General features: G+C 42.7%; 1 protein-coding gene across 2 annotated transcripts; it reads left to right on the top strand.

The window, feature by feature from the left end:
* The first annotated feature begins 333 nt into the window (after positions 1–333).
* Positions 334–22,870, top strand: PSMD9 (proteasome 26S subunit, non-ATPase 9). Of its 2 annotated transcripts, XM_063086946.1 has the most exons (6): positions 334–557; positions 4,966–5,068; positions 10,145–10,356; positions 12,121–12,222; positions 22,050–22,138; positions 22,481–22,870. In XM_063086946.1, exons 1-6 carry the CDS (start codon positions 420–422, stop codon positions 22,506–22,508), a joined length of 672 nt encoding a protein of 223 aa, XP_062943016.1. In that variant the 5' UTR covers positions 334–419; the 3' UTR covers positions 22,509–22,870. The 2 variants fall into 2 exon arrangements, with proteins under 2 accessions (XP_062943016.1, XP_062943017.1); XM_063086947.1 differs by lacking the exons at positions 4,966–5,068; positions 10,145–10,356.
* Positions 22,871–25,744: the final 2,874 nt, after the last annotated feature.

Here is a 25,744-nt window from a genome sequence, read left to right as displayed (position 1 = left end):
AAAAAAAAAAAGCAAACTCAAAACCAAAAAGCTGAAAGGATATTTAAAAAAAATCCACAAGGGGTATGTAGATGTGAAGAATTGAACTGCGGGGTCACGCAGAGTTCTCTGGCACATACATACATAGGTGCTCAATAAATGTTTGTTGAACGAACGAGGAAAGAAAATGAGTCAGCTAGGGAGAGATCATCCCCACCTCTACCTCCCCACGGTAATTCTGCCGGGTCACCACAGGCCCACAGGTTCGAGGAGGGTGTGGCTTCCGGTGACTCCGCCCCTCGGCGAAAGCCTCGTCCCTCGCTTCTCCTAGTCGCGAACGGCTTCGGTGTTTTGGCCTGCGGGCGGAGCCGTAGTCAGAGCCTCCTCCGGCGTCCGTAGCCGGGAAGCCGGGTGTCCAAGTTCCCCGGCAGAGGTCCACGATGTCAGAGAAAGAAGCCAGGCAGAGCGGAGGCCCGTCGCGGGCCGGCGTGGTGACTGTCGGCGACGTCCAGGAGCTAATGCGGCGCAAGGAGGAGATCGAGGCGCAGATCCAGGCCAATTATGACGTCCTGGAGAGCGTGAGTGTGGCCTCGGGGCCCCCGGGCAGGCGTGGGGGGCTGCCCAGGGCCTCCTGACTTGGCCCCCAGATCCGGGAGGACTGGGAGGCCGGGACGGGCTCCGCTTGGGAGCTCAGCTATGGTTTTTTTTTTTTTACTCCCTGGGAGGCCCAAGACGCCTCAACTGCGGCCTCTGTCGGCAGCAGGTAGTGCAGGCAGGGGACGTTAACTAATACAGTACTGGTTTCTAGCAAGCGTTTATGGAGCCTTTACTGTGCTAGGCGCTGGCATGAGTGCTTTATATTCGCTAGCTCATTAAATCCTCACAACAACACTTTGAGGTGGATATGCTGTTATTTTCTCCACTTTAGAGAAAAGTAAACTGAGTTGTTACTTAACTTAAACTTGCCTAAGGTCACAAAGCTAATGTTTGCAGAGACAGGGAGATAATCACCACCACCATGGGTCCTTACTGAACGTTTACTAGTGTCATGTGCTTTGCTAACTACTGCCCATCAGAGCTTCTTAAACTTCAGTGTGTATGTGACTCACCTCGGGATCTTGTTAAAATACAGATTCTGATTGGGGCAGGGGTCAAATTCTGCATTAATAGCAAACTCCCAGCGATGCTGATGCCAGTGGTCTAAAGACCGTTCTTGAGTGACAGGTAAGGCGCGTTATCCTTATTGTAAGAGGAGGAAACCGAGACATAGAGTGGGGCAAACCCTTGCCTAGGGTCATATAGTTAGGAAGTGGCAGCGGTGGGTCTGGTTCCCAAGTCTGTCTGGCTCCAAAGCTGATACAAATTTTCTTAATGCCATCTAGTGTGAAACCACAAATCAATTTGCAGAGGAAGAGTAAATTAATTACACCCAAATAGGGTGGGATGGAATGCATTTTAGGTGATGGGAGTAAGGTGGAGTATTATATGGAGGCCAGGGAACCCTTTTACTGGGTGCTGACTATATGCCCGAAGGGTGCTGGTTTGTGTGTATGTTATGTAATGAAATCCTCACAACTACCCTGTAAAGTTGGTATGTGCCTCTGTAGCTCAGAAAGGGGAAGTCACTTGCTCAGAGTCAGAAAGTGAGATTCAGACCTCAGGCCTGTTTAATCCATAATCTGTGCTTTGAAGCAAGTTGCCAGAAGTTTCTCAAACTTTAGTTACTTTTCTCCTACAAGCAGGATGTTATACAGTATCCATGTGCCTCTTGTACTGTTATTCCCTTGATATTTTTCTTTAAGTTGACCCACTCTTTTACTTCCATAAATTTATCTTAAAAGGAAATTTTATAACTCCAGTGTATATGGAAAATAAGAATCTCTTCCCTTAAATATAAGGTAGAAATGCTTATCAAGGTGTTACAATATGGTAAGTGCTTCTAGCTAGCTACTGTTGCTAGTTGAAGGCTTTAAGCCTGTTCTATGTTTGTTTAAAAAAAAAAAAAGTGGAGAGCCACAACTATGAATCTTTTAGAATAAAGCATAGGAGTAAATCTTTGTGACCTTGAATTAGGCAAAGCCTTCTTAGATATGGCACCAAAAGCAAAAGCTACAAAAGAAAAAATGATACATTGGATTTCAAAATTAAAAACTTATCTTTCAAAGGACACAGTTGAGAAAGTGAAAAGACAAGCCACAGAATGGGAGAAAATATTTGCAAATCACGTACCTGAAAAGGGGCTAGTATGTAGAATTTAGTAAGAGCTCTTACAGCTCTATAATAAAAAGACAACCCAATTAAAAAATAGGCAAAGGATCTGAATAGACATTTCTTCAAAGAAAATATGGTCAGTACAGATGTTCAATAAGCACATGAAAAGATGCTGAACATTATTAGCCTTTAGGGAAATGCAAATCAAAACTGCAGTGAGATACCACGTCACACCCTCAGGGATGGCTGTAATCACAAAGACTGGTAATAACAAGTATTAGGGAAGACGTGGAGAAACTGGAACCCTCCAGCATTGCTGATGGGAATGTAAATTGGGGCAGCCGCTGTGGCAAACAGTGTGGCAGTTCCTCAAAAGGTTAAACATAGAGTTACCATATAATCCAGCAATTCTGTTCCTAGCTGTATTCCCAAGAGAATTGAAAACCTATGTCCATACAAAAACTTGTATCGAAATCTTTATAGCAAAATTGTTCACAATAGCCAGGAAGTAGAAACAACCCAAATATCTACAACTTATAAAGTGTGGTATATCAATATAATGGGATATTATTCAGCAATAAAAAGGAATGAAATATTGGTACATGCTATAACATGAATAAACCTTGAAAACATTATGCTGAGTGAAAGAAGTTAGTCACAAAAGACCACATATTGTATGATTCCATTTATGTGAAATGTCCAGAATAGGCCAATGCAGAGAGATAGAAAGTAGTTTACTGGTTGCCAGGTTATGGGGGGAGGGGGAATGGGAGTGACTGCTGTTGAGTCTGAGGTTTCTTTTTGGGGGTGAGTGTGTACTAAAACTAGTTGCAGTGGTGGTTGCACAACTCTGTGAGTAGACTAAAAGCCATTGACTTGTACAATTTAAATGGGTCAATTATATTGTATGTGAATTGTATCTTAATAGAACTGTTTTTAAAATGGAGGGGCCCAGAGATAGCAAGTAATCTGGGTGTGTTGTAAAGACCAGCACTGAATGGGGACTTTCTCTTTGATTATTGAAGGATTAAAAACAACTAGAAAAGAAGTAAATATTTTAGATTCAAGGTTATTTAATGCCCTGTGTGTGAGCCGCCTGTGGTATGAGTCCCACACTTTGGGAAGCAGTATCTTATGTGGTATTGATTCTCAAAGGCCAGGCAACTCAGTCTTTGTGGGAAGGCAGGAGATAGATGCAGGTATTTAGCCCTTGGCACATGTATGGAGAATCTATAGAGTCCTGTGCTAAGGGTATATGTAGAACCCTTTCCTCCCAACAGGAGACGGTAGGCTTGAGTGTAACTCAGAGGCTTCCAGAGAGAAAGGGAGAAAAGTGAATGGAATTCCTCTTCTCAGTGCCTGTGTACACTGGGCAGCTTGTACCTGGACTGACTAATAATTACAGACACCATTTATTACTTTCTATGCATAGTAGTTTCCTAGGGCCACCATAACAAATTCTGACAAACTCGGTGGCTTAAAACAACAGAAACTTACTCTCTCACAGTTCCGGAGGTGAGAAGTCTGAAATCCAGTTGTCGGCAGGGTTGGCTCCTTTTGGAGGCTGTGAGGGAGAATCTGGTCCATGCTTGTCTCCTAACTTATGGTGGCTGCCGGCAGTCTTTGGCTCATAGCTGTGTGACTTCAGTCTCTGCCTCCATCTTCACATGGGCTTCTTTCTATGTCTCTGTGTCCCAAGTCTCCCTTTGCCTTTTTTTAATAAGGACATTGGTTACTGGATTTAGGGCCCACCCTAAATCCAAGATGATCATATCTCAAGATCCTCAATTACATCTGCAAAGACCTTTTTTCCAAATAAGGTCACAGTCATAGGTTCTGAAGATTAGGATGTGGACATATCTTTTGGGGGCCACCATTCAACCCACTACACTATGTATGTGCCTGGCACTGTGCTAAGCACTCTACTTATGTCAACTCATTAGTTGTAGCAATTGGTAGTAAGGGAGATGAGTGCTATTCCTCCCATTTTATAATTGAGGAAGCTGAGGCTTAGAAAAGGGAAGGTCTGAGCCAAGGATACCCAGTTTGTACAAATCAAAGTCTAACCAACAGCAAAGCCCCTGCCCTACACCATGTGATGTGTTTCATTGCTTTTGTGCACTGTCCTCTGACTTACGTAGGAAAAGACTTTAAAATGTTAGAACAGATGTATTGTTTTGAATAGGGAATATATTCCCGTGCTCAAAGTTCAAAACATACAAAAGGATATGAAATGAAAAGTCTCTCTCCCTCCCCTGTCCCCAGCCACCCAATTCCTCTTCCTGGGGGCAATCAGTGATATCAGTGTATCCTTCCAGGGATGAAGAGCTTCTTTGAAAACCCTTTTAGATCTTTTTATTTTCAGAAGAATCAAAACCCTGCCACAGCTGGATGCTCTTTGGAGTTTTCACTCCCCTCCAGCTTCCAAGGCCACCTGCCAGGTGTCACCTGCCCATAAGAAGGAGGGTTTGGAGAAGCTGAGGAAGAGACTGGCCTTGGGATGATGCTCAAAGGAGTCTTTGGTTTTATCTGCACTGTTCTAACCTTGAAAAAGGAGAACGTATCTGTGCATTACTTGTGTTGTTAAAGATTCATTTAAACAATAGTGCCCACCTCAGGTAGTTGTGAGAAGATGTGGGTAAAGTGTCTGGTCTGTGCTAAATGATCAATATGTGGCAATTTTCATTACTGTTGCCTTTATTATGACTGTGAAGGAGAAAGGTCTGGAGATGTTACACCTGTTAATTCTTGTTAAACCATGTTTCTTCTTTCCAGCAAAAAGGAGTTGGGATGAACGAGCCGTTGGTGGACCTCGAGGGCTACCCCCGCTCAGATGTGGATCTGTACCAAGTTCGCACTGCAAGGCACAACATCATTTGTGAGTGGCCCTCAGGGGACTGTCCCCCACCTTGGAGGTGGGGGGTGCTGAAGGCACACAGATGAAATCACCAATATTTGATACTATCTGCTGCCCTCTCTTCTGCCTTGATGGGATTATCTCATTGTCCCCATCAAGGTACTGAGAACCAGGAGAATGGGTTCCATATTCGTGGTTTCACTTTTTCATTTTGTTTTTAAGAACTTCATTTCAGGGCCGACCCCGTGGCGCACTCGGGAGAGTGCAGCGCTGGGAGTGCTGCGGCGCTCCTGCCGCGGGTTCGGATCCTATATAGGGATGGCCAGTGCGCTCGGTGCGGCTGGTCACAAAAAAAAAAAAAAAAAAACAACTTCATTTCATTGTGGAAATTTTATTGAAATAACAACAGAAACCCAAGTCCAATGTTGCTTACAGTCCATATCTAATCCACTATGTGTGTGTTAGGATATAGGTTCAGCTGTTCATGATATGATCTGACTACGGTCACTCAAACATAAAAGATATAAAATGTCTCTTAGTAGGGACCCTTGGAGGTAAGCAGTGCAGGGCTGGTCAGCAGAAACTCAGGCTGTGTGTCCGTGTTCAAGAGCACAGTGCATGTTCCAGGCAGGAGGAAAAGGAAGGAAGAAGGTAGGAAGAGCAAAAGTTCCTATGCCAGCTAGCACCACCTTTTAAGGATCTTTCCTGCAAGTTCTACCCCTACCGCGTGTGTCATTTTTTTTGCTTTTCCCTCATAGGCTCTTCCGGCTGTAAGAAAAGCTGGGGAATGTACTACACTCCTATGTCATTATCCTATATAAAATCTTTTATGTATTTTTATTCATTTTTAACTAAGGAACTAGCAGAGAGTAGAAGTTGGGTATATCAGCTTTCTGTTTCTGCCATGACAAATGACAGCAGACCTAGTGGCTTAAAACAACACAAATTTATTATCTTATAGGTCTGGAGAAGTCCAAAGGGGGTCTCACTGGACTGAAATCAAGGCGTCAGCAGGTCTGGCTCCTTCTGGAAGGTCTAGGAGAGAACCTGTTTCCATGCCTTTTCCAGATTCTAGAGGCTGCCCACATTTCTTGGCTCCCGGCCCTCTTCTATCTTCAAAGCCAGCGGTCTCATCTCTCTAGTCTCAGATTCTGTCATCACATCTCTTTCCCTCACCTTCCTGCCCCCCTCTTTCATTTACAACAACCCCTGTGATGACATTGGGCCCACCTGGATAATCCAAGATAATATTCCTGTCTCAAGGTCCTCAATTTACTCACACCTGCAAAGTCCCTTTTGCCATGTAAGGTCACATATTCAGAGGTTCTGGGGATTAGGACATGTCCTTGGGTGCCATTATTCACCCTACTATAGATAGCAGCTAGCAGTCTCTATCACAAAGTTGAATTAGAAGAGAATTTATCATACTCATTTTTCAGTTAATGATTTCTTTTTTTTTAATTGAAGAACAATATGTTTTCTTTTTTTCTAAAAATTTAATTTATTATTATTTTACATTCTAAGATGTGGAGCAGTTGGTGGGGAGGGGGAGAAGGGAAAGGGAGGGAGGTAGGGTGGGAGAAGGAAGAAGCACAGGCATGGTCGAGGCCTGTGGCACTCCCCTCATCTCAGCAGGGGAGCCCAGGGGGCTTCTGGCAGCAGCTTGGTTGTGGCTGGACTGGATGTGGATGTGGGGGGTGTGGTTGAGGCCCTTGGCCCCTACTGCCCTGGCTCAGGAGCCCAGGGAGCTTCTCGTGGTGGCCTGGTGGTTGTCGCTGGGCTGGATGCAGATATCAGGGGTGTGTGGCTGAGGCCCTTGGCCCTCCACCACCCCAACTTGGGAGCCTCGGGGGCTTCTGGTCCTTCTAGGTTTTATAGGTGTTTTTTTTTTAAGATGACTGGAAAGGGGATCTTGACTTGATGTCGTCAGCACCACGGTCTCCAAGTGAGTGAACCAGCCATCCCTATATAGGGATCTGAACCCACGGCCTTGGTGTTATCGGCACCACACTCTCCTGACTGAGCCACGGAGCTGGCCCTATAGGTGTTCTTTGATGGTGTTAGACCTTTACTGGTTAATATCAGAACTTTGTCTCTGATCTGTGGGTTTTTTGTTTTTTCTTTCAGTTCTGTGTTGGATTATTCGCTATTCCCACCACTTAAACTCTGCACTGGAACTAATTTGTTGTCCTTTGCTTACTTCTAAAATGGGGGAACTTCCTGTGAGAACCAGCACTTGAGCCCTGTGGTTGAGCTAAATTGTTTCTTTGCTGCTGATTCTCTGGGGAAGTCTTTTTGTGCAGCTCAGGTTTTAATTGTTGACCTGGTAAGCACTTCTGGGTCTTGTAAGATCTGGTACACCTGGGTTGTGTGGAAACTCTGGTCTGGGCCTGAGTCTTTTCAGCAAACTGCACCCCCTGCAGTTCTGTATTCCTGACTAGTCTCCATTGAGTGGGCCTGTGCTGATTGGAGGGCAGATCAGCTGTCCATGCTATGCCCCAATGTTCCCCCAGTGGGCCCATCTCTGCCCACACTCCAAACACTTCCCGTGGGATGGGCCATGTGCTGGTCCCTTGGGATGATTCACTGGCCTCTGAATGGCTCCTTTTATGAGTTGTCTATGGCTCCTTGCTCCTATATAGGTCCATGGGAACCCTGTTGGTGGTCTTGCTGGCCTGGGGTCCGCCAAGGTCCTCTTCTCCCTTGCAATCTCCAAGCAACTTCATACAAAGAGCACAGCATTGGCTTTTGCCAGCTCTTGCTCCATGTGCTCACCATGGCCAGCCGTGAAATGGCTGGGGCTCCAAATGGTTGAAGGAGCAGTCCCTTCCTTCTCTCATCATGGCTTCTCCTGCCTTCATGAACTCTGTAGGTCTCTCCTCCTCTTCCCCTGAGCTCTAGTGGCCCTAGCTTGGCAGTTGTTACTTTTTAATAATTGTAAATTTGTTGATTGTGGGAGAGAGTGACGCTGGGGATCATCTATTCCGCCATTTTGATCCGAAGTCTGATTTTAATCTATTTATACCTTGTCCTTCTGCATCATGTTTTGATATAAGGATATGTTTCTCAAACTGGGGTCCAGGTAACCCCTAGGGTGGGGTACAGCTTAAGATGCCAAAGGTTCCTCAGAGCCACAGTATGATCATAGAACAACTTCTCAGAGCATCACTTTTCCGTGAAGATTTGGGGAAAAGAAATGTTTCATTGTTACATTGGGGAAAACCATGTTAGGACAATCAAGCTTGAGGGAAGTTTGGGGCTTTTGGCTAAACTTCTAGACTCCACGGGGATGTAGCCCACTTGCTTCTGCAGTTAGGAGGACTCTGGGGGAAATTTGAGAAGTGCTGGGCTGCAGTGTGAGGGAGGGCGCTGACTTATTTTTCTCTAAAAGGTTAGCCTGATGTCCCAGTGTCATTTATGTAATAGTCCATTCTTTCCCCACTAATCCTAAATGCTGGCAGTATTACATATTAAGTTTTTAGGTCTATTTCTGGGCTTTTTACACTGTTCTATTGGTCTGTTCTTTGGGTGCTAATATCACACTGTCTTAATGACTTTATTACACTTAAGAATCTGCTTGAGCAATTGTTCCTTATTGGTCTTCTTTTGAAAAACTATTCTCACAAGTTTATTTTATTTTTAAAAATAGACGTTTTTTAGAACTGCTTTAAATTTGTGTAAAAATTGGGAAAATAATACAGAGAGGTCCCACACACTCTACACAGTTTTCCCTATTATTAACAGCTTATATTAGTATGGTACTTTTGTTACAATTGCAAATTTGTTTTTTGAAGTATACAGCAGAAACATTTTCTCTGGGGGGGGAAATTTGAATTCTGTTTAGAATTGTAATATATTGTAAATAAAGTCTTTCATTTGTTACCCAACAGCTGTATATTGAATATTTATAATGTGCCAGGCATTGCTGACAATGCTGGGAACCCTCATGGACCTTATCATGTGGGAGGGGGCCTTTTCTAGGTAGAGGGTGATGATATATTATATACCAACACCATTTTAAGTCTTCCTGCCTAGGTATGTGTCTCCACTTATTCAAATCTGTGTTCTTTTCTCTTGTCTGCTCTTGTGGGTTGAGTACCTAAGTCCCGCAGTACCTGAGGGCCCTGCCTTTGCTCCAAACTGACAAGGGCAGGGGAACCAGAACAGGCAGCCCAGCAAACCTACAGGTAAAGGCACCTAGAAAGTCTGAAAACCTGCAACTTGCAGGTGCTTGACAGGGTTGGCTGACAATGCTGGTCTGCTCAGGCTTTCTTTGAAACTCCTCACAGGGTATTGTGTGAGTGATCTGGCTTGAATAAAGGTGCAGAATCTGAGCAGTGGGGGAGGTTGTGTTTAGGTTAAAAAAAGAAGTTATCAAAATGCCAGCTGTTGGATTGGCCTGCAGACGTGACTTGTTTGATTGGCATGGTAGTCCACATTTCAAATTAGCTATCAGTACTGAAAAATCAGGATTTCACCCAAAAGCTCCCAAATTCCAGCTTTTCTAGAAAAACTAGAGATTTCGCAAGACTTGCTCTGCCTCTCAAACCCCAGCACTTGGCAAGAGCCCAGTAGCAGGGGTGTCGTTTAGCTAACTGCCTGTTACCTCTCCCAGACTGAATGTTTCAGTCATGTTTTACTATGTGTATGTGTCATTTTTTCTTCTAGAAGATTTAAAAGAAAATGAAATCTTCCTTCCACGCAGCCCATGTCACTCACTTGCATGACCACCGCTTGCCCCTTGTGTGCATCTGATTTCATGGCTGTGGGGTCAATTAGATGGTGTCTTACTTCTGCTCACCTTTCAGGTCTCAGTGGGGATGACCCCTAGACTAGCAAGATCAGGCTCCCCTGCTGGCTAGGCCTTTATGCAGTCCTCAGATGTTATTGTAATTATTTGTTCCATAGCTGCTTTCCCTTGCTAGACTGCAAGCTTCATGAGGTTAGGGCCTATGTCTTGGTCATAGATATGTCCTCAGCCTCTACCCTTACGTGTGGCATTTAATAAGTGCTCATTAAATATTCAGTGAATGAATGCAGGAGTCTTGTATCCTTGGCTGTCTTTCTTTGCTCCTGAAATGGTGGTTCTCATCCCAGGCCTGCAGAATGATCACAAGGCGGTAATGAAGCAGGTGGAGGAGGCCCTGCATCAGCTCCACGCTCGTGACAAGGAGAAGCAAGCTCAGGACATGGCTGAGGCCCACAAAGAGGCCATGAGCCACAAAGTGGGCCAGAGTGAGAGGCACAGCCCTCTTCAGGCCTTCGCCAAAGTGAACAGCATCAGCCCTGGCTCCCCAGCCAGCATTGCGGTAATCCAGGGCCCAGCCACCCAAATGCACACCCAGGGGACATTTTGGGTCAGGTAGCCTTGCAGTGGGGGTGGGGCTGGGGGAGTGGGAAGACCTGAATTCATTTACTTATTCAGCATACACTTACTGAGGTCTGTTGTGTACAGGGGGCCAGGATTTTGGAGAGAGGCCCCGCTGCCCACTAAACAGGTGGGGAGGATGCCTGTTCCCAGTGACGACTGGGTCACAAGACGGAAGGTGATAAATGTCCCAAGAGAGGAATAAAGGATCTCTTCTTGGGGCTCATTTTAGCTGGGCACTGAATAATAGGAATGAGAATGTCAATAGCTGCCATTTGCTCTAGGTGTCCTGCCAGATGAGTTATACATCTTACCTGGCATATTTTTAAAAAATTAACAGCATTATTGAGATATAATTCACATACCGTAAAATTTACCCATTTAATATATACAATCAGTGGCTTTTAGTATATTCACAGAGCTATGCATCTGTCACCACAATCAATTTTAGAACATTGGCTGGCCAGTTAGCTCATTTGGTTAGAGTGCAGCCTTTTAACCAAGGTCACGGGTTCAGATTCTGGTGCCAGCCAGCTACCGAAACAAACAAACAAAAAGAATAAAAATTTTTTTAACAATATTTTCACTGCCTAAGAAAGAAACCCTGTACTGCCTTGGCATCACCCCCTGATCTCCCATCTCCCCCTAGCCCCTGACAACCACCAGTCTCCTGTCTGTCTCTGTGGATATGCCTATTCTGAATATTTCATACAAATGGAATCATACATTATATGTCTGTCTTCTTTTACTCGGCATAATTTCAAGATTCATCCATGTTGTAGCATATGTCAGTACTTCATTCCTTTTTATGGACAAAAAATATTCCATCGTATGGATAGACCACATTTTGTTTATCCATTCATCAGTTAATGGACATTTGGGTTGTTTCTACCTTTTGGCTACCATGAAGAGTGCTGCTGTGAACATTCGTGTACAGGTTTGTAGATGGACATGTATTTAATATCTAATCCCACAGCCACCCTCTGGCATAGGTACTAATCTTTACCCCATTTCACCCATGAGTTAGAGCCTGAGAGATCTGAAGTAACTTGTGTCAGGACACATAGCTCCTGAGAGACAGGGTCTTGAATCCAGGTCCTGCAGTCTTCTTTAATGAGCACAGGACTGTAAGTTACATGTAAGGTCCGTCGTATTCACTACTGTTTCCATGGCACTGTTATATGTAGTCAGCCCTCGAGATATTTGTCCCAGGGGTGAATTAATGATGTCTGTGTTCTCAGCTCCTGAACGAAAGGGTCACTCTAGTCCTGGGTCAGCCTTGTGCCTGTGGCTGCTTGTTTGGGGGCTTCTAGAGCAAATGTCTTCCTTGTCTAAATTTTGACTGCTGAATAAAATGGACCCAGACTGGCCTGCCTCTTCTTGTCCTTGAACCTGGGTCATGACCCCAAAGAGCAGCGTTTGGCTTTTCCCACATTCCCTAAGGCCTCCACAACCACTAGCTGTCAGATGTTGGGAAGACCTGGCACCTTTTACTAGATCTGCCCTAGAAGGAACTCCCAGAAGGAGGTGGCCCAGTTGTCCACTGTCCCTTCCTGCATGAGGTATCTAAATCCCTGACCTCTTTGCTTTGAGCCTGCTGTTCTATCCCATAGGAAACAAGCTCTTGACCTTGACATTAAAATGGGTTTTGAAACACCAGGAGCACATTTAACCTGTAGGCTGATTTTCCATCTTCTCTCTGTAGGGTCTGCAAGTGGATGATGAGATTGTGGAGTTTGGTTCTGTAAACACCCACAACTTCCAGTCGCTGCAGAACATTGGCGGTGTGGTGCAGCACAGTGAGGGGGTGAGTTGGGGGCTACTTGGTGCCTTTGTCTGTTCAGGTGTTTTAACTGAATACCATAGACCATGTGGCTTACAAACAACAGAAATGTATTGCTCATGTTCTGGAGGCTGGGAATCCAAGATCAGGGTGCTGGCAGACTTGGTGTCTGGTGAGGGTCCCTTGTCCATAGATGGCACCTTCTTGCTGTGTCCTAACATGGTGGAAGAGGGGAGGGAGCTCTCGGGGGCCTCTAATCCTATTCATAAGGTCTCTGCCCTCATGACCTAGTGACCTCCTGAAGGCCCCACCTCTTGATACCATCATGTCGGGGGTTAGGATTTCCACATATGAATTTGGGGGGAATACAAACATTAAGACCATAGCACTTGGCATCTATCAATAACCCTGGAATTGCCATGGCCAGGAAACGTTGCTGGGGACTTTGCTGCCTTCATGGTGCTGTTACCCTATTCAGAGCCTTTCACTTGCTGTTCCTTCTGCCAGAATGCTTTTCCTTTACAGGCTCTGAGCGTATGAAAGTTAAATTTTTTTTCTTTGCAGCTGGCCAATACAGGGATCTGAATCTATGACCTTAGTGTTGTAAGGCTGTGCTCTAACAGCTGAGCCAACTGGCCAGCCTGCAAATTAAAATTTTAATAGGTAATTTGAAAAGGTATTATTAATTTATACCCTGACAGAATAGTATGTGAGTGGACCACATATCATCATTGACCTTTTAGAATTTTTGCTAGAATGGCACCTTGTTTTAAGTTGTGTTTTCCTGATTACCAGTGAGGTTGAATATCTTTTTTTATTTTTTATTTTTTTTATTTTTTATTATTATTTTTTAAAAAGATGACTAGTAAGGGGATCTTAACCCTTGACTTGGTGTTGTCAGCACCACACTCAGCCAGCGAGCTAACCGGCCATCCCTATATGGGATCTGAACCCGGGGCCTTGGTGTTATCAGTACCACACTCTCCTGAGTGAGCCACGGGCCGGCCCCTGAATATCTTTTTTTATATGTTCATATTTTCATTTCTTTGAATTGCCTATTTATGTTTTTTCCCATTTTTTTTTCTATTGGGTTATTTGTCCTTTTAAAAAATTGATTTGTAGGGATTATTTCTTTTCTTTTCTTTTTTTTTCTGGTGGCTGGCTGGTATGGGGATCCAAACCATTGTCCTTGGTGTTATGACACCTTGCTCTTACCAACTGAGTAATCACCCAGCCAGGGATTCTTTATATATTCTAGGCATAAAATCTTTGCCTGTTATTTATGTTGTATATATTTTCTCCTGGGTAGTTCCTTGTCTTTTAATTTATCATGACTTTGACTACTTGAAAGTTTTTTTTAAAAAGCGCACTTAGAAGAGAGTAGAATTGTAGTTACTAGAGGCTCGAGGGGGAGGATAGTGAGAGGACACAAAATTATAGCTAGATAGTGAAAATAAGTTCTAGTGGTGTATAGCAGTGCTAAGGCATGTATAATTAACTATATCTTATTGTATTTCTCAAATGGCTAGAAGAGGGAGATCAAATGTTCTCATCATAAAGATATAAATTTTTGCAGTGACGGATATGCTAACTACCCTTATTTGATCATTACACTTTGTATACATTGAAATATATATTGAAATATAACTTTGTACCCCATAAATATGTATAATCAATACATTTCAATTAAAAAATAAATTCCTTAAAAATTTTTTTTAATTTAAAAATTCACTTATCCATTTTATCAATTTATTAAAATTATAGGGTCCTTCCCTGCCAAAGCTATACCTGAGAATTTAAAGGATGGTGGAATGTACTGTAGAACAGTGCTAATCAAACAGAAGTGGATTAGAACTTGATTCATGTGCATTTTGACCATTTCAGCCTCTTAAAAGTATAATAAGAATTGGAATTCAAAATCAGCTGCCGCTTTCTGGTTTCTGGCACTCCATGCCATTAAATAACATTTCTGCTTAATCATCTCATTCATTTAAAACCAACAAAAGTTTTGTTTTTTCTGTTTTTTTTAAGCAAGGGTTCATACTTTTCAAGAGTAATATGGAGCTCAAAGTCCAGAGAAATTATTTACTAAAATTTTTGGTTCCCAAATGAAATGTTTGGTGTAACCAGCAACTCTGGGCTTGTCTTGCACACATGCAGTTCCAGATTGGCCCCCCTGCTCACCTGTGTGTAGCACATTGGAAGGCAGGCTCCCAGCCAGGAGATAGTGGCAGGTGCCTGCACTGCTGCTGGAGGTCAGGCCATTGTTTCTGCACCAGCACCTTCATTAAGTCTATTTGTATGGACATTTAAAATTTTGACTTTGTAGGGGGCTGACCAGTTAGATCAGTTGGTTAGAGCAAATTGTTATAACACCAAGGTCAAGGGTTTGGATCCCCGTACCAGCCAGCTGCCCCCCAAAAAATTTTTTTTTAATTTCGTCAGACTCATCAGTTTTCTGCTTCATGGCTTTTGCATTTTATGTCTGCTTAAAGAAGTTATTTTAGTACTTTTATTGTTTTATTTTTAGTTTTTTTCAATCAATCTGGAAATTTATTTATTTTTATTTTTTAAAACAGCTTTATTGAGATATAATTCACATACCACATAATTCACCCATTTAAAGTGCATAATTCAGTGGGTTTTAGTATAGTCACAGAATTGTGGAACCACCACCACAATCAATTTTAGAACATTTTCATCACCTCAAAAAGAAACCCTGTACTCATGAGCAGTCACCACTCCCTCACCTCCCATTCCTTTTATACCCATCAACCGCTGGTGACCACTAAGCTACTTTCTGTCCATATGGATTTACCTATTCAGGACATTTCATATAAATGGGATCATATGATATGTGGTCTTTTGTGATTAACATCTTTCTTTCTTTCTTTTTTTTTTTTTTTTAAAGATGACTGGTAAGGGGATCTTAACCCTTGACTTGGTGTTGTCAGCACCACACTCTCCTAAGTGAGCTAACCAGCCATCCCTATATAGGGATCCGAACCTGTGGCCTTGGTGTTATCAGCACCACACTCTCCCAAGTGAGCCACGGGCCAGCCCTTAACATCTTTTGCTTAGCATATTTTCCAGGTTTATTCATGTAGTGTGTGTCAGTTTTCATTCCTTTTTATGGCAGAATAATATTCCGTTATATGGATATGCAAAATTTTACTTATCCATTCATCAGTTGATGGACATTTGGGTTTTTCCACTTTTTGGCTATTATTAATAATACTGCTGTGAACATTCATATACAAGTTTTTGTGTTGATACATGTTCTCATATATGTCACCTGAAACTTATTTTTGTGCATGGTGTGAAGCAGGGCACCAAACTTAAATTTTTTCCCCAAATGGATAGTAGTAGTCTCAGTACCATTTATTGAATATTTAATACTTTATCCACTAATTTACATTGCCATCTCTGTTATATATCAAATTTCTACATATGTGGGATTCTTTTTTTTTTTTTTAACTGATATGCAGCTATTGGTGTAAGTGGGATTCTTTATTCTGTTCCACTGGTCTGTTCTGAGCCTATCTGTAGTTTCTTGGAAGAAATCCTGTCAGCTTCCCTTTAATATACAAAGGTATTTCACAAAGGTCAGGGAAAAATAGAATTAAAAGATAATATGAATCTTTCTGTGACCTTTGTGAAGCACCCTTGTATTACTCCTTGCCATAAAGGATGTATTTGTTGTCTCTTGTTGAGTTAAAAAAAAATCATCTGAAAACTTAGCAGCTTTAAACAACAAACATTTATTATCTCTTAAGTTTCTGAGGGCCAGGCATCCAGCAGTGGCCTAGGTGGGTGGTTCTGGCTCAGGCCCTGTCATGAGGCTGCAGTCATCGAAAGGTTCAACTGAGACTAGAAAATCCATTTTCACTCGTGTGGATGTTGGTAGGAGGCTTCATTGCCTGGTCATGTGGGCTTCTTCCTAGGCTACTTGAGCATCCTCACAACATGGCAGCTGGCTTCCCCCAGAGGTAGTGACCCAAGAAGGAGAACAAGGAGGAGGCAGCAGTGCTTTTTTTGATCCAATCACTAAAGACACACACTAGCACATTCCACTGTATTCATTAGAAGCAAGTCACTTATGTACAGCCCACACTCAAAGGGAAGGGAATTAGGCTTTACCTCTTGAAGGGAGAAATATCAAAGAATTTGTGGACCTCTTCTGAAACTCCCTAAAAGGTTTCTGTTTTCTCTGCTTGCTCAGTTACCACTTGTCCAGTTTCTTTAAACTTTTCATTTTGTTGCCATCTCTCATCTTTGTAGTCTCCTTTCCCATTTTATTTATTTGTCTTTGTGGCTTTTTACCTTAGTTATCTCTTCACTCTTCTGTCATCATTTTAGTGAGGTTTCTAGAAGAGATGCAGACATAGGTTTGTTCTGTCATATTTACCCAAAGTCTCTATTTTTCATTTTTTCCCTAGCTTTCTGGTATGTTATGGTTTACTCATTTCTCTTGTGTATCTTGATGCACGTACTTTTAAACTTTGTAGTTGTCTGGGCTCATTGTTACCGGTTTGTTTGTAAATATTCTTTTTATTTAATTCTGGAAGAGAGAAGATATACACATGGTAAAAAGATAACCAAAGAACATACAATGAAAAGTCTCCCTCACTCCAAGCCCATTTCCTCTCCTCCAGAGGCAGCCACTTTCCAGCTGTGTGTCCTTCAAGAAGGTCTGCTCATACACCAGCATAGATTAAGGTATAATTTACCTACAGAAATGTACAGTGTACAGTCTTATGACTTTTGACAAACATATGTGGTCATGTCACTGTCGCCACAGCGAAGATGCTGAGCAGTTCCCTCACCCCCCAAACTACCTTAGGTCTCTTTGTGATTAACCATTCTCCCACCTCCATCCCCAGGCAAACACCAATCTGTGCTCCATTCCTATACTTCTACCTTTTCCAGAATGTCAAAGAACTGGAATCACAGAGTATGTAGCCTTTTGAGGCTTATTTCACTCAGTGTAGAAGATTCTGAGATTCTTCCATGTTGTCATGTGTATCTGTAATTCATTTCTTTTTATTGCTGTGTACTACTCCACTGTATAGATGTTCTACAGATTGTTTATCCATTTACCAGTGAGGGATGTTTAGGTTGTTTCCAGTTTTGGGTGATTACTAATAATAACTACTGGTTTTTAACCTGCCTTTTCTAATTAAATACATTCTCAGCTTTTTTGTAGGTCTACAAATCCTTCTCTATGAAAGTAGTCATTTAGCATTTTTAAACAAATAGAACGTTTTCTTCAAATGAAATTTCATGGGGAATTCCAATGTTATCAGACAGATAAGAGCTGAGTTTCTGTGGGTGGGCTGGAGGGTGGAGTAGGTTACATGTTGTGAGGCCAGAGCCTGCTGAGCCTCAATCTCAGACCCTCAAGGGGCCCACGGATCCTCCCGGAACCAGAGTCCAGCTTGAGAATCAAGGAGCTGGGTTTCCATTGTCTGTCTTGTGAATTTAAAAAAAAAAAAGAAAAGAAAAGAAAAAAAGAAAACTCACAGCATTCTTTTATAAGACATTTAGGTGGTTTCCAATTTTATGGAAACTTGGAGATTAATACTCTTGTAAATAAATCTCTATTTCTTTAGAAAACTTTCTAAAAGGTGGAGTTTCTGAATCAAATGCAAATACTTTTAAAGGAATATAAATCTTAAATTTTAAAACATTATTGTCTTTATTATAAAAATGCATATTTTTATTCAGCCATAAAAAGGAATGAAGTACTGATACATACTATAAAATGGGTGAACCTTGAAGATGTCATGCTAAGTGAAAGGAGCCAACATTAAAAGTCACATACTGTATGATTCCATTTATATGAAATTGTCCAAAAGGTACATAGGAACAGAAAGTAGCTTAGTGGTTGCCAGAGGCTGCGGGGAGGAAGGAATGGGGAATGACTGCTAATGAATAGGGCGTTTCTTTTTGGGTGATGAAACTGTTCTGAAATTAGATAGGGGTGGTGGGTGCACAACTCTCTGAATATACTAAAAGCTGCTGAATAGTATCCTTTAAAATGGCGAATTTTATTGTATGTGAATTATGTCTCAAAAACAATGCATATTTATCTCTATAAATACTTTTGTATGATGTGATTTTTTTTAAAAGTAAAAATAAAAGTCCTGTGTCACCCCGTCCCCTAGTATCTTCCCCTGCGTGTGCTGGGTGCTGGGGCTACAGCAGGGAACAAAACACACAAAGTGCCTTGGAAGCACTTTGGTGGGGGAGACAGGCATTAATCAAATAATCGCAGGTATGTAGTTATACACTCTGATAGGTTGTGAAGGAAAAGGTGCATGGGGGCTAGGAGAGTAAATACTGGGGTCCTGATTTAGGTTGGGCTTGAAGGAGAGTGTTCCTGAGGAGGTGTCCCTTAGGTGTGTACTGAAGTTTATCAAGATGGGGGAGGTTGGCAGGGGTAAGAGCCTTCAAGCAGATTCATAGGCCTTGAGGAGGGCGGATCAAAGACCTCTAAGAAAGTTGGTTGAGTCAGAGTAAGGGAGAGTGGAGGGGCAGCGGGGAGGCTGAGAGGTAGGCAGGGATGGACCATGCAAGGCCAGGCCTTGTGGTCCCTAGTAAAGATTTTGTTGTTTTTTCCTGAGGAGTGGTAGGGAGCCACTGTACACTTCCAAGCTGGGGAGTGACAGATGTAAACGGCTGTGTGTCTTGAAAAGATTTCTCTGATGCTTGGAAAAGAACAGATCGGAGGGGTGACAGAGTTTTAGCAGCCCAGTCAAGAGATGATAATCTAATGGGGTGGAAGTGGAAGGAAGTGGACAAATCAGAGAGACACTGAGTATGTAATACAGAGAGGCTTTAACATGACGGAGCGTGTCAAGGGTGACCTCTGGGTTTCGAGCTTGCCCAAAACTTTAAGCACATCAGTGTGTTCCTCCCCCATTTTCTGGGTGTGGATGTATATGTCTATAGTGATTGCTGTTTGACAAAGAAGACACAAACAAGTCCTACTCTACATATTGCTCTGGATTTTTTTACCCCTTTCTTTGAAGGAATTTCCATGTTGGTATGTATATGTCTTAATCCCACAATATTCCATTGCTCAGTTCACCATCTTTATTTTCTTTTTTTTTGGTGGCCGGCCAGTATGGGGATCTGAACCCTTGATCTTGGTGTTATCAGCCCCACGTTCTCACCAAATGAGCTAACTGGCCAGCCCTATCAGTTCACATCTTTTATTTAACCAGCCCCCCTGGACATTTAGGCTGTTTCCAGTGTCTGGCCATCACAAACAGTGGTGTGGTGAGTATCCTTGCCTTGTGTGAAGGTTTCTGTTGTATTTCTAGAAATGGAACTACTGGGTTAAAGGTAATGCACATTTACAGATTTGATAGACATTGCCAAGGTGCCCTCCAGTAAGCCTGCATTAATTAGTAGTGCATGTGGGTGCTTATTTCTTTACCTCTCCCCAACTGTGTTGTCAGTCTTCTATTCTTTGACAATCTAGGTGGAAAACAGTGTCTTGCTATTTTTTTTCTTCATGCTTTATTTTTTCAGATTCAAAGATTACATTGATAGATCTGCCATACATTTTTGTAGTAAATATATGTAATATAAAATGTACCATTTAAACCATTTAAAAGTGTACCAGTTCTGTGGCATTAAGTACATTCACAGTATTTTGCAACCATTGCCACCATCCCTCTCCAGAACTTTTCATCCTCCCAAACTGAAACTTTGTACCTATTAAACAGTGACTTCCCAGTTTCCCCTCCCTCTAACCGCTGGCAACCACCATTCTTTTTTCTGTCTCTATGAAGGTAACTACTCTAGGTGCCTCATATCAGTGGAATCATGCAGTATTTGGCCTTTTGTGTCTGGCTTAATTCACTTAGCATAATGTCTTCAAGGTTCCTGTATGTTGAGCATATATCAGAATTTCCTTCCTTTTTACAGCTAAATAATACTCCATGGTATGGACATACCACATCATTGATCCATTCATTAGTGACGGACACTTGAGTTGCATCTTCTGTCTTGCTATTGTGAATAATGCCAGTATGAACATGGTTGTTGTATTAGTCTGTTTCTGTTGCTTATAACAGAAATAGCTGAAACCAGGTAATTTGTAAAGAAACAATATTTATTGCTTACAGTTTTGGAGGCTGGGAAATCCAAAGTCCAGGGAACACATCTGGTGAGGGCCTTGTTGTTGGTGACTATGCAAAGTGACACACAGTCTCGTGGCAAATGGTGGAGCTAGAGTGAGAAAGCTCCTCACACATTCTCCTTTTAAAACCCTCAGAACCACGACATGACCACCATTAAACCATCAATAGATTAATCTGCCCATTAGGACATCAGTCACTAGATTGGTCCTCACAATCTAATCACCTCTTTAAAGCCCCACCTTTCAATTACCATATAGTATTTCCCACCCTCTTAACAGTGTCACAGTAGGGATTAAATTTCTAATACATTAAACTTTGGGGGGACACAATTCAATCCATAGTTCCATGGTATGGATATACCACATTGTTCATCCATTCATTAGCTATGGACACTTGGGTTGCATCTACTTTTTTGTTATTGTGAATAATGCCACTATGAACATGGTTATAGAAACATCTATTCAAGTTCCTGGTTTCATTTCTTTGCATATATACCCAGAAATTTAATTGCTGGATCATATGGTAATTGTTTAATTTTTGAAGGAACTGCCATACTGTTTTCCATAGCAGCTGCGTTTTACATTCCCCAAGGGTTCCAGTTTCTCCACATTCTTGCCAACACTTGTTATTTTCTGGAGTTATTTTTATAATAGCCATTCTAATTGGTGTGTAGTGGCCTCTCATTGTGGTTTTGATTTTCATTTCCCTGATGCTTAGTGATGTGGGGCATCTTTTCATGTGCTTTTCATTTGTGATCATTGTGTGTCTACTTTGGAGAAATGTCTATCCAAGTCCTTTGCTAATGTTTTAATCAGGTTGTTTGGTTTTTTCTTGTTCAGTCGTAAGAGTTCTTTATATATTCTGGATATTAACCCCTTATTAGATATGTGATTTGCAAATATTTTCTCCCATTGTGTGGGTTGCCTTTTCACTCTGTTAATAGTGTCCTTTGAGGCACAAAAGTTTTAGATTTTGATGGCAGCTTGTTTTCACTTCTAATTTTCTTTGGCGCTTCCTTCAAAAATTAAACATAGAATTACCATATGACCCCTCACTTTGTTTTTAATTAAAGAAAGTAGTACATACACATGGTTAACAAATTTAATAGTACAGAAAGATATGAAAGTAAACTTCTTCCTATTCTCTTATTCCAAACTACTAGTGTTTCTCTCTAGAAGTAACCACTTTCAACAGTTTTTTGTATATTCTTCCAGAAAACTTTGTATACATAAATGACACATATGTCTTTTTAGAAAATACAGTCAGATGGGTTCATACTTTGCTGGTTTTGTTTTTATAGTTTTGTTTTTACTAAAACACTTCGTTTATTGTACTGTATTTGAATAATACCTTATTAATAGACATTTTGGGTGTTTTCAGTTTTTGAATTTATGAACAATCCTGGAATGAACACTTTGCTTGTATATCATTTTGTAGTTCTGTGAAATGCATCTTGTGTGTACCTTTTAAAGATTTTTTTCTAGGGGACACATGTTTCTCCAGGAAGATGGCACTGATTTGCAGCACCGCTGGCTGTTCCACGAGTGGCATGCCCTCCATGTTCTCACTAAACACAGGATTATGCTTAAAATAAAAATCTGTGCCAATATGATGGATGAAAAATGGCATCTCAGCATTTTAGCCTCAATTTTGAGTACTAACAAGGCTGAACATGAAACTACCTTATTTTCTTTACAGAAGCCCCTGAATGTGACAGTGATCCGTAGAGGGGAGAAATACCAGCTTAGACTGGTTCCAACACGCTGGGCGGGGAAAGGACTGCTGGGGTAAAGTATCTGTTTCCATTTATTCACAGTGTGGCGTCAATTGAGTGTTTGTTAAATAGAAAGCTTGGGGGTGGGGGAGGCTGGGGGGATGTTGGGGAATGATGGTAATCCCCAGAATGTGTGGAAACTAGTGATGAATACTTGTGGCAGGAATGAGACTGCAGGTATAGTGTCAGAGGGAACCCTGCCATCTTTCCTAAGAGTCTCTCTGGTTCTTTCACTGACTGGGCATTTTCTTTGAAAGAATAAGAGAATGTAGGTGAAAAGCTCAGAAGGGCTCACCTGATCTTCCTGAATGGAGGCACCAAACTTAACACCATTCCTTTTCTTTCTTTCTTCCAGCTGCAACATTATTCCTCTGCAAAGATGATTGTCCCTGCAGAACAAGAACAGGAAAGCATCTTCCCGTGCCCTGGACTTGGATCTACTGGGGATTTCCTCATTCTTTTCTCTGCCTTAGGCATAAGGATCTGGGAAGAGGCTGGAAGCCTGAACTTCTAGATGGTGGAAACCCTATGGCCTCCCAATGTAATCTCTCTGGTTTAAGGCATTGTTAAAAACTCAATTTGTGCTTAGTGTCTTTTGCAAATAAGGCCATTGCCCTAAATGGGAATTCTTTGGATTGTGGGCAAGGGGGCAGGAGTTATTCTGGCTAGTGCTCATATGACTTTATTCTTTTAGGAATTTTTTTTCAAATAAAAATAGTTTTACAGTGCTGACATAACCATGTTATCACCCCATCTGAAGTTCATATGAACCTCTCAAACCAAATCTCAAACAGGGGTTGGAACATGCTCATAGAAAGTTGGGTAAAATGAACCAGCAATTGTGCTGAAGTCAAATTTTCACCAACATCTTTCTTTGCACTGAGGCATTGCTGCTGTGGACACAGAAATTGCTAAGTAGTTCAGTGCACCTTCAGCAGGTGGGCCTTCAGGGCCACAATAGCTCCCATTGGAGAAAAGGGAAAGCCAGGAGTCTCCCAGGTGGCCCATCATGGAGTGGGCTTCCTCTTCGGTGACCCACCAGAGGGCAGTAAGCTCCTTTCACTTCTGGAATAAAAAACTCTGCAAATTAGCCTCTAATTTGACATAAGTGAACCTCCTAGTCATGCCCTGAGATAAACACTATTTTGCAAACTGCTAAGGTGTGCTTGACGTTGCTTATGGGAACAAATGGTGTTTGCAGCTCTGACCTCTTTAGAAAATGCTGATTACTTTTGCCTTTTATTTTTCTCTCTCAATATGGTAAAATGGGTTTCAGTGATTCCTAGTGACACTGTGTTTGAAATTCTTTCTTTCTTCGTGGTATCACAGTGCTTATTCCCCAGTTCTTGCAGACCACTTTCTCTTTTTGAGGAGATCTGGCATATTCTGCAGAGGAAGCCTGTGTTCTTTGGGATTGGATCTGCCCAGGTTAGTACAGATAACGGCTTGCCTGATGGGAGTTAGTAGTACTGGTGTGTGCTTCTAGCCATGGGTTCTCATGCTCAACTCAAAGCCTTTCTGTTGAGTGGCTTCCCTCACACTGTATTCCAGCCCTACAGCCTCATGTATTCCCCTCTGGTAGCCACAGACTGCTGTGTTTACCGATATTTGCTGTTTACATTGTGTGTTCTAATCCCAAGTGTTTTCCAAACATTTTTTTTTTTTATGTCCCAGACTATAATAAACACAGCTTGTACCATCCAGTTTAATCCTTCCTTTTTTTGAGATGCATGCATGTTAATCAACTTACCATCATTGGAGGATGGTGGTGGGGGTGGGGAGAATTATTCACATTCTCCTAAAATGATAACAGCAGAGTCTTCTGCGTCAGTGCCCTTGGCCGGTTTCCTGCAGGCCTCCCTTTGGAAACCTCAGGTTGGCCGCCTGTGGGTCTTCTGTGAGATTCTAGCTGAGAGTCATTTTGAAGTGGATGCCCCTAATAGATTTCACCAAACTGGTTTTGCAGAAATGTTTTGTGATAAAAAACAGCAAGATCATGTAACCTATACAATATTTAATCCCGGCTAGCTAAAATTCTCCATACAGGAAGTAGCCGGTGAGGAGGCAGGCAGGCAGGCAGGACAGATGTGCGTGGCATCTAAGAAACCTAGAAATTTAGTTTTCGGCGAAGAGAATTTTATCAAACAGTTCATACGTCTTCACTGAAGCTGGTCAAGCCTTCGGAACGTCAGAATTGCCAGTAGTGGCCGCTGCAGCTCCTCGGGCGTTGGCATCATGAGAAAAGGGGGACTGCGAGATGAGGGAAGCCAGCTTCGCGCCCGGCTCGCCCCACCGTCGGCAGGGGGCGTGCCGGCCCCGCCGGCGGCCGCTTTCTGGGCACGTGACCACCTCCCCGACCTCGCTTTACGGCCGGTCGCCCGCGGCGGCGGCGGTTGTCATGGGGACGGAGCTTGGGAGGCAACCGTAACTAGGGAGCGGGTGAAGGAGAAGGAGACGGTAGCTGCAGACCCAGGAGGTGGCTTGAGGGGTCCAGGTGACGACACAACTCCGGCCTTTTGAGGACCGGGGCGGGAGCGCTCTGTAAGTCCGGGGCCGGGGCCAGGGGGCCCGGGCGGGGGTCCCCGGCCTGGCAGGGCCTGGTGCCGTGTGAGGGGGCGCTCACCCCACCCGGACCGGACCGGGACTGGGGCGGACTCATGGAGACCTGCGCGGGAAGAAGGGGCTGCGCCTGGGCTTTATGCCCCCCACAGAGCCACACTCCTGCCACCCCTCACCTAACCCCCCTGCGCCCCGTCGGGGCACTGAATCCGTCCCCGTCGAGATGCACTGGCAGAGTTTGCATCAGTCGAAAGAGGTTCCGTGGTAAGAGCCCTAGACTTGAAATCAGCAGTAATTTTTCAGATGGAGGAACTAAGTTCTTACTAGATGTGTCATCTTGAATAAGTCACTTCACCTCTCAGAGCCTCAAACTATTTCTTGTTGTTGTGAGGAATAAATGAATGTGTCAGAGAGCTTTTATTTACTTATTTTCAGAGGGCTTTTAAACTGTTAGTATCTCTGCAAATTAGGGTTGCTTTTATCCCCATGATAACGATTGCTACCATTTTTCAAGCACTATGTGCTGGACCTGTGTTGAACATTTTACATATGTTCTCTCATTTAGTCTTCACAGCAACCTGAGAATTTAGGATTATTATTTTTATTTTGCCTGTGAGCAAATTTAGAATCTGAGGGGTAAAGTGACCTGCCCAAGGTTACAGAGCAAGCGAGTGCTGGAGATGAGATTCAATGCTAGGACAGGCTGTCTGTAAAGCCCACGCTTTTATCCACTAAGCTACACTGTTTTTTCTCTTATAATTGTTAAAAGTGTTGCTAATGCCACGGTTGTGCATTTTGCTGCCTGTGGGAATATGAATAAATTTTAAATGAGTTAGAAGGCTCAAAGGTTATTCCTAGAAAGATGAGAGGCCCTGGGATCAATATTTTAAAGATTTGGGCCAGGCTTTCCCAAGAATATGACATGCCTTTTATTTCTGTGGAAAGGAAGGTTAGTGCACCTATATCAGTAGGTTAGTGCACCAGGAAATCAAAATGGCAAACAGAGGGCCTGCTAATTGTGATGGTCAATATTTCTCTAGAGGAAACTGTACAGAGAAGG

The sequence above is a fragment of the Cynocephalus volans genome, chromosome 2 (assembly GCF_027409185.1).
Source record: "Cynocephalus volans isolate mCynVol1 chromosome 2, mCynVol1.pri, whole genome shotgun sequence".
NCBI classification, from domain to species: Eukaryota; Metazoa; Chordata; class Mammalia; order Dermoptera; family Cynocephalidae; genus Cynocephalus; species Cynocephalus volans.
Note: the sequence above shows the minus strand (reverse complement) of the source record. Positions and strands in the feature narration are given on the sequence as shown.